Source organism: Ranitomeya variabilis, chromosome 2 (genome assembly GCF_051348905.1).
Source record: "Ranitomeya variabilis isolate aRanVar5 chromosome 2, aRanVar5.hap1, whole genome shotgun sequence".
NCBI classification, from domain to species: Eukaryota; Metazoa; Chordata; class Amphibia; order Anura; family Dendrobatidae; genus Ranitomeya; species Ranitomeya variabilis.
Window position 1 is genome coordinate 221,321,383 of NC_135233.1, and position 12,331 is coordinate 221,333,713.

The 12,331-nt window shown below is 42.6% G+C and overlaps 1 protein-coding gene across 4 annotated transcripts in view; it reads left to right on the top strand.

The window, feature by feature from the left end:
* HCFC1 (host cell factor C1) overlaps positions 1-10,888 on the top strand; it is a 73,306-nt gene extending 62,418 nt beyond the window's left edge. For all 4 annotated transcript variants that reach the window (XM_077283682.1, XM_077283680.1, XM_077283679.1 and 1 more), the window contains exons 24-26: positions 547-844; positions 955-1,018; positions 9,712-10,888. In XM_077283682.1, coding sequence (XP_077139797.1) covers positions 547-844; positions 955-1,018; positions 9,712-9,751 — 402 coding nt within the window. In that variant the 3' untranslated portion in view covers positions 9,752-10,888. The remainder of the gene's footprint in view (positions 1-546; positions 845-954; positions 1,019-9,711) is intronic.
* Positions 10,889-12,331: the final 1,443 nt, after the last annotated feature.

Here is a 12,331-nt window from a genome sequence, read left to right on the forward strand (position 1 = left end):
GGCGTAAGTGAACTCCGCCGGTTGTCACGAATTTGATGAGCAAGGCTTGACACTGCTCAGCTTCACCCACTTTGTCAGAGCCTTGAGAAAATTAAAGAGAAATCTCCAAAAGTTGCAAAATGTTAGTGCAGCCTCACATACTAAAATATTGCAACTTTTTCCAAGCTTTTCACGCCATAATTCTTGCATAAACGGTTTGTGGCCATCGTACTTTACAGTGAGCTTTGTCTAGTAACAGCAGCAGATACTAATGGTAGCAAACATACATGGGTAAAGTAACTTGAAAGACCATTGCCAAGTACATTACATAAAGAAGAGAAGACTGACTGGTAGCTTTGTGTATGAAGTATAATGCAGTCTATGTCTTTCTCAGATCAGATTATAGTATTTTTGCCTCATAATCGAGGTTTGTTTGTTTTGTTTTTTTTATTATTGTTAAATGCGGTATTTAGCATTTTTCTGTCCATAATTAACTTACATTTTTCATGTTTCTCTTCTGCAGTTTTAATATGACGCTTATTTTGTTTTTCCTTATGTCACTTGCAGAGCCCTGATGGTGCTCACCTCACGTGGGAACCGCCTTCGGTCACTTCGGGAAAGATCATTGAGTACTCGGTCTATCTTGCGATTCAAAGCAGTCAGAGCAGCGGAGAACAGAAAACATCACCAGCTCAGTTGGCATTTATGCGGGTATACTGTGGCCCTAATCCTTCCTGCCTGGTGCAGTCCTCAAGCCTTTCCAATGCTCATATAGACTATACCACAAAACCTGCCATCATCTTCCGTATTGCTGCACGCAACGAGAAGGGCTACGGACCGGCCACACAAGTTAGGTGGTTGCAAGGTATGTTGGGCACTGCCAAGATTTTGTTAAAAATATAGAAGATGGTTCATTTTATATTTAGGTTGGTCCTGCAGAATTTTCTGAAATCTGCTTTTAAATTTTACTTACAGAATCCAGCAAGGATGGTTCAGCTGGAAAACCCGGAAATAAGCGTCCAGTGTCTTCTCCAGACATGTATGTATAACACAAACTCATTTATAGGTTTTGGCTTTTAAATGGGGGATTGGAGTTAGTACACTGGCTGGGATAACATGTGCAGAGTTTCCATTAGGGCTCTACATTGGCAAAATGGAAATACGGTATTCGTCTGCAGGTTCGGGAGAATATATGGCGATAGATTTGTATCAATCCTATGCTGGCATTGCATACTAGCCAGAGATAAATGGGTAATCCCTTTCAGGAAAACAAAAAGTGCAACAGTCTAAAAAGACTGCCCTGTTGAAATTGTGATCTTAAAAAGGCCTGGAGGTTCACGGAAGACAACAGTGGTGGATGATCGCTGAATCCTTTCCATGGTGAAAAAAAAACAAAAAACTTTAAGACCTTCACCCAATTGAAGAACACTCTCCCAGGAAAGAAAGTAGGTGTTTCAGTATCTTAAGTTAACCATAAAGTGAAGACTACATGAGTACAGATACAGAGGATTCACCACAAGGAGTAAACCATTAATCAGCCTTAAAAAATGAAGGCCAGATTAGACTTTGCCTAAAAAAAAAAAAAAATATCTAAAGTCTCCCAGTTCTGGAAAAGCAAAACTCAGATCTACCTGTACCAAAATGATGTGAAGAAGAAAGTACGGAGAAGGCTTGGAACATCTCATGATCCAAAGCACAGCACATCCTGTTTATTTTGATACTGTTTTGCATAAGTTGTATGTCTTTCTATTATCATATTTTTATACCTTTTTCTTATTGTAAGCATTGAACATTTTGTTATTAAAGTATAAAACTTTAACAAGTTGAACCTTGAATGTTCTAAAAGAATCCATAGCCTAAGGTGTGTGAGCCTTATGAGTGATAGACATATTTTTATTTGTATTATTATTTCTGGGACTCATCGCCCGTGTATTCGATGAGTGGTGGCAGCGGGTGTGTGGCCTGGGTCGGTGTGTGATTTATGCTCCCATTACAGCATAGGACAGAGGTTGAATGCTGGACTGAGAGTGGGGAGATAGATTAGCCCTTGCAGGCACACCCCAAGTCACGTGTGAGAGCAGGCACGTGACGAATAAGTGACACCACGGAGTAGGGATCCATGACAATTGGTGGCAGAGCGGTGGGATAGAATTACTTCTATTACAGCATTAGTGCATGGTTTAAGCAATTATTCCCTGTACTAATGAATTAGTATCCTTGCTAGGAGTGCACCAGTTCTTCAAGGTTCAACTCAGTGCTTACTTAGACATACTTGCAAACAGTTTCTCCTCCCCGTTTTTCTTTTCTATCTTTTATTTGGCAAAGGCTGTTCATCGACATGGCAGCCCAGTACAAGAAGCTGAGCAAAGAGGCTCTGACCGGCCTCTGTGAGCAGAGAGGAATAGAGACAGCCGACAGATCCAGGGAGCGGCTGATATGTTCCTTGATTGAGCATGACATGGAGCAAAGTGCTGAAGCATCTGGCCAAGGAGAGAGTCCACCTCAGAGAGACCCAGCAATGCCAGCTCTCGCATCGGAGATACCTGCTGGAAATGCCAGTGCTGAGGAGCCTATGGACTGTACTTTACAAATGGACTTACAACGGCTGGGAACAAGTGATCCCAATCTGCGCATGCTGCTTATTCTACAGTACCAACAGGCTGCAGAACGTCAGGCTGAGAGAGAGAGGCTGCAGAGCGCCAGGCTGCTGCTGCAGAACGCCGGGACCGGGCTGAGAGAGAGGCTGTAGAACGCAGGGACCGGGAAGACAGAGAGGCTGCAGAACGCCGGGAGGACAGAACTTTCCAGCTTCAGATGGATCAAATAGAGCGGGGTATCAGTCCTCAGATAACCCCCTCCCAGGACATAAATCTAAGGAGACCACGTCGAGGAAACTTCCCTGTGATGGAGAAGGATACGGACTTAGATACTTTCCTGCGGGGATTTGAAAAAACTTGCAGACAGTACCATCTACCCCGTGAGCAGTGGGCACAGTATCTCACCCCAGGGTTGAGAGGCAAAGCCCTGGAAGTTTTTGCTGGCCTCCCACCAGAGCTAGATGCGAACTATGAGGCCATAAAAGAGGACCTGATCAGGAAATACAACCAGACACCAGAAGTGTATCGTAGAAAGTTCCGGAACCTACAACGTGGATCAACTGACAGCTATGCAGATGTTGTGAGCACCTTGAGGACCACGTTCCACCAATGGATTAGGGGACTTTCTGTTAACAGTTTTGAGGACTTAACGGATCTTATGGTCAAGGATCAATTTCTTCACCTGTGCCCCACGGATGTACAGCAATTTGTGTGTGATCGGGAGCCACAAACTGCGGATCAGGCTGCAAGGATTGCGGACTGCTATGTGGCTAACAGGATGCCTGAGGTGCAGAAGCCATCGGGATTCAGCTGGAGGGGAGGTAAGCCAAACGGGGACCCTTCTCCCTCTGCCGGCCGATCACCAGTGCTGTCCAAGCCCACCTTATATGGGGCCCCGGGGAATAGACATTCTCCCTGTGATGCACGCCGCTGCTTCTACTGCAACAAAGTGCGACATGTTTAGCGCTGTCTGCCCTGATAGGGAAAAACGCCCAACTACCACCACAAAACAGTCTGTCCTCTTTGTAGCCGGCTCTGATGCGAGGGCGAATGAGAACTGTCAGTCTGTCACTGTTGGCAATAAAGTCACCATTGGTCTCAGAGACACTGGGGCAGAGGTGACCCTGGTGCGTCCAGCCATGATAACCCCTGCCGATATCATACCAGGAAAGACTGTCTATAACCGGGATTGGAGGGGTCAGCCCTGCCGTGCCCATGGCCTGTGTGTACCTGGACTGGGGAGCAGGGAAGGGACTGAGGGAAGTGGGAGTATCGGAGGCTATTCCCACCAATGTGTTGCTAGGCACGGACCTGGGGAGGTTTGTGTCCCACTATGTTCCTCCCTTGCAAGTAAATGATGCAGAGAAGGTAGAAGAAAGTGACCCACCTGAGATCCCATACGAGGAGGGAAAATGTCCCGATGCACAGGGCTGTAATTATGTGGCAGCTGTGACCCGGAGTCAGGCTGCGGCTCAGACTCAGGCCCAGAAATTAGAGGATGAGTCTCAGACAGAACTGCCAGGACTGGAGGCCTATACTGTGGTCCCAGAGCCTCCATACATGGCAGACCCACCAAGGTCCCTGATAACAGACACTGAAAACTCTCAGCTTCAGACCAGGGCCTGGCAGTCACACTAGGCCAGGGCCTGCAGGCTGACCGTCAGAGCTTTCAGGAGGCCCTGCAGACAGATGTCAGTCTGGAGGAGCTCAGATGTCTTGCAGACCGACCCCCTGCTGCTTCTGACAAAGAGAAAGTATACTGGGACCAGGGCAGACTGTATACAGAGACTACCCCCACGGATACTACAGAATCTTGGGACTATGAACGGCAGCTGATCGTCCCTTATCCATTTAGGGAACAATTATTGAGAATTGCCCATGAAATTCCTTTGGCCGGACACCTTGAAATACAAAAGACTAAAGCTCGCCTGACACATAACTTCTGTTGGCCCAAGATGGGGACAGATATTGCCAATTACTGCCGATCATGTGTAGTTTGTCAGAGAGTTGGGAAGTCTGGGAATATACAGAAAGCTCCATTGATACAACTGCCTGTGATCGATGAACCTTTCCAGCGAGTGGCTGTGGATATCATAGGGCCACTTGCAATCCCTAGCAGCTCTGGCAAAAAGTACATCCTCACAGTGGTGGACTATGCTACACGATACCCGGAAGTTGTGGCACTGACCTCCATCCCAGCAAAGTGGCGGATGCTTTACTGACTGTGTTCTCTCGTGTGGGTTTCCCCAGGGAAATGTTGACCGATCAGGGAACCCAGTTCATGTCTGATCTGATGGAAAGCCTCTGTGAAAGAATACAAGTACAGCATTTTGTGGCCAGCGCCTATCATCCCCAAACCAACAGACTCTGCAAGCGTTTTAATGGAACGTTAAAGCAAATGCTCAAAATGCTGGTGGAGACTGAAGGGAGAGACTGGTAGCGGTACCTTCCCAATCTGTTTGCCTACAGAGAGGTACGCCAGGCGTCTACTGGATTCTCCCCCTTTGAACTGGTTTATGGGAGGAGGGTCAGGGGGCCATTGATTTGATTAAGGACTGTTGGGAGGACGACCCCAGAACTACTGGAGTCTCAGTGGTCGAATATGTACTGCGGCTCAGAGAGAATGCAAAAACTGAGCAACCTGGCCCATGAGAACATGACCCAAGCCCAAATCAACTAGAAGGTCTGGTACGACCGTAATGCCAGACTGAAGGCCTACGAAGAAGGTTTGGGTGTTGGTCCCTATGTTACAGAATAAATTGCAGGCCGCATGGGATGGACCAAATACTGTACATAAGCGGCTGAATGATGTTAATTATGTGGTGACACTAGATAAGCATGCAAAGCGTCAGAAAGTGTTTCATGTAAATATGTTGAGGGCACATCATGCCAGGGAGGCCTGTGTCTTACCTGTCTGTAGCCTGCCTGAAGAGGGGGAGGCTGATCTGTTACTAGATGTGGGAGCTGGGACTCAGTACATGGGAGTCCCTGGAGTCAGCAGAGTTTTTAACCCTGAGCTATCCCACAGTCAGAGGTCTGAGCTCATGGGGGCGCTCAGCGAGTTCACAAAAGTCTTCACAGGGGAGCCTGGGAGGACACACTTAGCATTTCACCATGTGGACGCTGGTACCAATCCCCCAGTATGGCAGTCTGCATACCGTGTGTCAGCAGAGGTGAAGGCACACATGAGGGAACAGGTAGAGGAGATGCTGAAACTCAAGGTGATACAAAAATCCCAGAGTGTCTGGGCCTCGCCTGTGGTTCTTGTCCCAAAAAAGGACCGTACTACCCGGTTCTATGTAGACTACAGGAAATTAAATGTACTGACTACATGTGAGGTCTACCCCCTGCCGAGGACAGATGAGCTGTTAGAGCAGCTAGCTAAAGCATCGTACCTCACCATCATGGACTAAGTAGAGGTCTGTACCTAAGCAGGAAACTTCTGCCCAGAGAAGTGGCTTATGCACTATTGAAAAAGAATGTTTGGCAATTGTGTGGGCTCTGCAGAAGCTGCAACCATACCTCTATGGGTGCAACTACACCGTGATCACAGATCATAACCCATTGAGTTGGCTCAACAGAGTAGTTGGGGACAATGGGAAATTGCTTAGATGGAGTTTGATACTTCAGCAATATGATTTCACAATTCAGCACAAGAAGGGAGTTGATCATGGCAATGCTGATGGCCTTTCTCGCCAAGATGGGGCAGAACCAGATACGTGCTTGGGAGCTGACCTGTAAGTCAACCCCCATGCACGTTCATAAGGAGGGAGGTGTGGTGAAATGTGTGTGTGTGTGTAGATAGATACACACACACACACACTCACTGTGTATATACAGTGTGTTCCAAATTATTATGCACAAAGTTTAGGAGTGATAAGGTTAGAATTTTTTTGTTTGTCATTTAAACTGATTGATGGTGATGTGTGTCAGGGCTCTTTATATCACTGAAAGCAATTGCAGATACCTGTGCAAATTAATTTGTCAGGTGTGTCCAAATAAAGGCAAGACTACTTAAGAAGGCTGTTCCACATTATTAAGCAGCCTACATTTTTTGCCAAAATGGGAAAGAAAAAGGATGTGTCTGCTGCTGAGAAGCAACAAATTGTGGAGTATTTAGGTCAAGGCATGACTACAATCAACATTGCCAAGACACTTTGTGATCATCGCACAATCAAGAAGTATGTAGCTGATTCCCAGCACACACGTGTGCGTGCTGATAAGGATAAATTGAGGACTCTTTCCAACAGGCAATTGCGTAAGGTTAAAAGAGCAGCTGCAACAATGCCTTGTCATAGCAGCAGACAAGTTTTTGAAGCTGCTGGTGCCTCCAACGTCCCCAGAACAACAAGATGCAGGGTCCTTCAGAGGTTTGCAGCTGTGCGTAAGCCATCCTGTTGACCACCTCTATCCACTGCACAAAAGCAGAAACTGCTCCAGTGGGCCAAACCATACATGAAGACTGACTTCCAAACTGTTTTGTTCACCGATGAGTGCCGTGCAACGCTCGATGGTCCAGATGGATGGAGTGGAGGATGGCTGGTTGATGGACACCCCATGAAAACACGGCTAAGACGCCAACAAGGAGGAGTTGGAGTAATGTTTTGGGCTGGAATAATGGGGAGAGAGATTGTCGGCCCCTTTATGATCCCTGAAGGGGTAAAGATGAACTCCATAATCTATGTGGAGTTTCTAAAACAACACTTCCTGCCATGGTTCAAGAGGAAGAACTGTGCTTTCCGCAGCAAGATCATTTTCATGCATGATAATGCATCGTCTCATGCTGCAAAAAACACATCTGCATTTCTGGCTGCTATGGGCATAAAAGAGGACAAACTTATGGTGTGGCCACCATCTTCCCCTAACCTCAACCCCATTAAGAACCTCTGGAGCATCATCAAAAGGAGTGTCTATGATGGCGGGAGGCCGTTAACATCTAAGCAACAGCTCTTGGAGGGTATTCTATCCACATGCAAAAGAATTGAAGCAGAAACCATCCAAAAACTGACAAATTCAATGGACGAGAGAGTTCAGAAGCTTCTTTTGAACAAGGGGTCCTATGTGCAAATGTAACATCACCTAGAATAAAGTTTTCACTTGAAAACTGTTTGATTTCATTTTGTAATAAGCTGATAATGCTTATAACTTCACAATTGACCTTTTTTTTTTGTTAAAAAAAAAAAGTTAAACTCTGCTGTGCATAATAATTTGGAATATGCATTTTGAGTGTTTTTTTTTAAAAAAGATACTGTTTTCATAGGCAGTTTGTTCCAAAACATTGCAATTATGCTAGAATAGTAGATGTCTGGAAAATAACAATGACTGCAATTCAGATAGGTAATTTAGAGAAAATGAGGAAATATTATTTGCATAATAATTTGGAACTGTGTGTGTATGTATATGTATATGTGTGTGTGTGTATATATATATATATATATATATATATATATATATATGTATGTATGTGTGTGTGTGTATATGTATATATATATAATGTATATGTGTGTGTGTAGTGACATGTCTATGGCTATATGTGTGACTAGTGATAATGTAACATCTGTCCTGAAGGCAAGTCGCACCTAGGTGTTAACAGGTACTTCCTTGGGACAAGTAGACATTGTGTCCCCATATCTCACCAGGAGGTCTAGCTAGGGCCAAGAAGAAGGTAACATTTGGCACCTTCTAGCGCTTGGAGGGGAGATGCTAATTGTGGCCTGAGGGGATCTATTCCTGGGAACCTGGTCACAAGTGTCTCAAGAGGAAAATAATATATATTCATTAGTAGAGCGGCCGTGGCCAATCAACAAGCCAGCAATTATGATATTAACTCGAGGGGCCGGTCTAGAAACCTGACTTCCAGACCAAAGTTATAAATTTAGGCTGCAGACAGAGAATTGTGTTCACATGTGAGGGCAGCCTGAGAAGCTGATGTGTTCCACCAACTCCATTCACCCCCCCCCCCTCAGGGAGCAGAAAGCAACTACCAGCTAATTTCTGTAAGTTTCTCCTGTTTATTTTGATACTGTTTTGCATAAGTTGTATGTCTTTCTATTATCATATTTTTATACCTTTTTCTTATTGTAAGCATTGAACCTTTTGTTATTAAAGTATAAAACTTTTAACAAGTTGAACCTTGTATGTTCTAAAAGAATCCATAGCCCTAAGGTGTGTGAGCCTTATGAGTGATAGACATATTTTTATTAGTATTATTATTTCTGGGACTCATCGCCTGTATATTCGATGAGTTGTGGCAGCGTGTATGAGCGGGTGTGTGGCATTTATGCTCCCATTACAGCATAGGACAGAGTTTGAATGCTGGACTGAGTGGGGAGATAGATTAACCCTTGCAGGCACACCAAGTCACGTGTGAGAGCAGGCATGTGACAAATAAGTTACACCACTGAGTAGGGATCCGTGACATTGATGTTGTGACAGAAGCAGCCGGATGTATTCTGTGTGTACAGGACGATACTTTCGGCTCTGATTAAACCAAATACAGCAAGGTTCATTGGACGGTGCGTCACAGTACCGATGGACAATGACCCAAAACATACTCCTAAAGCAAAGAAGTGGAATATTGTGCAATGGCCTAGGCCAATCACCAGATCTCTGGCTCCAGCGAGCAGTATTTCACAAACTGAAGACAAAACTTATAGCAGAAAGACCCACAGACCAACAACAACTGAAGTCCCTGCAGTAAAGGCGGCAAAGCATTGTAGAGGAGGAAACCCAGCGTTGGGCGACTTCCATGGCTTCCAGGCTTTGGGCCGTCATTGTCTGCAAAAGATTCCCTACAAAGTATCAAAAATGTAAATTTGATTCATGGTAAAGGTAATTTTTCCAATTACTTTTGAGCCCCTGAAATGAGGAGGCTTTGTAGAAAAATGTTTGCAATTCCTAAATATTTCACAGGATATTTTTGTTTGACCAAAACACACACACTCACCCACACCCCGTAAGTAAATCTAGTGGCATGCAGAGCTGAAATCATGAGGATTTAGTCACTCATTTTATTATATAAAAAATCACCAGTGTTAAATTATGTTTCTATATATTGGAGGATGACAGTAGGTGATTGTCATAGTCTTTATTGTTGCATTAATTTTTTTTTGTCTTACTTTTTAATTGTAAACAGGAAATCGACTCCAAAGAAAGCAAAGCCCGATTACCCATGATCAAGGATGAAACACCTCCCCAGCCTACGAATAACGCTTAATCATCTGAACTCCGTGCAGTTTCTCAGTCTACACCCCTTTTAACTATTCCGCCTTTCTCCTCCTTTTCTAAGGATCTGGTAGTAAGGATGGATGCTTCGCGCTCTCACCTTTTCGTCATTTCTTTGTTAATAAGAACATTGGGAAAAGCGCATTTTTACTTTTCCTGCCAACTCCTCTTTTTTTTTCTCCTTTCCCCTTTGCAAATATTGGACTTTTTTGTGCTTCTGAATTTGTATGGGGAGAAATTTGCAGGAGCCAGGAGAAATTCTTTAAGGAAAGAAAAAAAAAAAATGTGCAAACCTTCAGATTTTGCCAGCTGCGCACAAGCAGATAGGCCTAGTTAATGCAAGCTTCTTATTGAATTATTTAGGTCTTACGTTTGCTTCTTTGGCTTTTTGATTTTCTTTAAATGTTCAGATGGGACTTGCGGGAAATTCCCATCTTTTTGTCAACCGAAGTACTTGGACTTTACACCTCAATGTAGCTGATTTAAAAATAAAAAGGTTTTAAAGACGTTAGCAAAGGGGTCCCATGTATAAACTGTGCCTGATCGGCCCATACAAATGCAATTTTAAAGTATCTCACCTCTGGACAGCAAAGCTGCGGGAAGCAAAAAAAAAACAACTTCTGGACATTATTCCTGGAACTTTATTGCCTGAGCACCTACCCCCTTTGCTTGGTTAAATGGTGCAGCCATGTACATACTGTTACAACGCAAGCAAGACTTGGCAGTGAGTAACACAACAAAGTTTCACATTAGAGCACGTTGTCTGCTTGGTTTCATCGGAGCTCTGCTGGCTGGATTCATTGTATTTTTTTTGTGCACAATTTGAAACGGATTTAAGGAAGTTACAAGGAAAGTTGAAGCGCACGTCGTCGTAATTTCACATTTTTATATATATTTCAACCAGGTTTTTTTGTTTTTTTCCTCTGAGTTTGTATTGCTTTCTTTTTTTATTCCTTTTGTGCACTCTGATTTTTATTTCCTTTTTTTTTTTTTTTTTTGTCCCATAGTTTTGACCTGAGCTTCAAGTGGGATTAACCACATACCAACAATTCCTGTCGCAAAATAAAACCACAATTCGATAATTTTCACTTGCTTTGAAATGGCTCTTACTAAAAAGAAATAAGTAAAAAAAAAAAAAAAAAATTGGATTTGTATTAATCCATTTTTGAGTGTGGGGATGCCTCTGTTTTGCATGACAGACATGGCAGTTACGTTTTGTCAATTTAATCCACCTGCTAGTTTTTGGTTTTTAAGCAATATTCTGATGATTACTCTTTTTTACTTTCAACATAAAGTATGGTAATGTTCGTGATTCAGAAGTTGTGTATGTTATGGCCCTTCTTCCAAAGCAATATATATGTAAATGGCTTTCTAATTTTTTTTTATATATATATATATATATATAATATATACGTTTTGGACCCCAATTATATATTTTTTTTAATTTATTTTTTTTTATATATATATAATTTCACCTTTAAAGCACATCTGCTTCTTGGTTATAAATGTATCTTGTACCAGTCACACTGGGCACCGAATCCTGTCCAATTTATCACTCGAATTGCTTTTCATATTCCTGCCAGCAGTAACCAGCACAATGAAAACAAGCTGGTGGTGCCGGAAGGCCAAGCAATCCCGCATTGGCATTTTTTTTTTTTCTTTTTCATATACATAATTATAAATATACATATATAAATATATACGGACAGTTTGTAGCTGTTTCAAAACAGAATTCAAACTGTTTTATTTTCTTTCTTGTTTTGTAAAAACACAAATTTATAAAAAAAAGCAAAAAAAACTAAAAAAAATCTGGAGTAGCTTAAAAGCATGAGGATTTTTGTACAAACGCAAAACCGTAAAAAAGCTTTGTTTCAGTGGCTTAGGATTGACATTATCTTCGTAATGTTTAATTTTAACTCAACTCATCCTCGTGCTGAGTTGTCTGTGTGTGTGTATGTGTATATATATATATATATATATATATATATATATATATATATATATATATATATATATATATAATATATATACATACATACTACTTTTTTTTGCTCTGTATTTTAATCTCTCTAGCCGGTCCCAAATGTTTAATTTTTTCTTCTTATCCTTACTCATGGCACAACATTTAGCTTCTTGAACAGAGGTGCACAAGGGGAGACTGTCTGCTCATCCAGCCCCCTTGATTTGTAAGAAAATCATAATTTCAATGTGTTTATTTTTTTTCTTTGGGCTAATGTGGCTTTTTATTACATATTGAGTATCTCAAGGTTAAAAATGAATAAAATCCCTTATCTTGAGAACGTGGGTTGCCTGAACATTATAGGGGAGCTGCATGGTTGGGGGGCTTTAATGGAGGCGAGTGTGCAGTTACGAAAGGTTTCTGACAATTCTATGAATTGTCTGCTTAATTGTTCCCAGACTGCGTGTGTTTTTTCGGTAAAATATATCCTGCATCTATTGATGTAGACAACAAGGCAGCAGTGAAGTCTGATGTGAGATCTATTTTTATGAATTGAGAGATATTTGGGTTA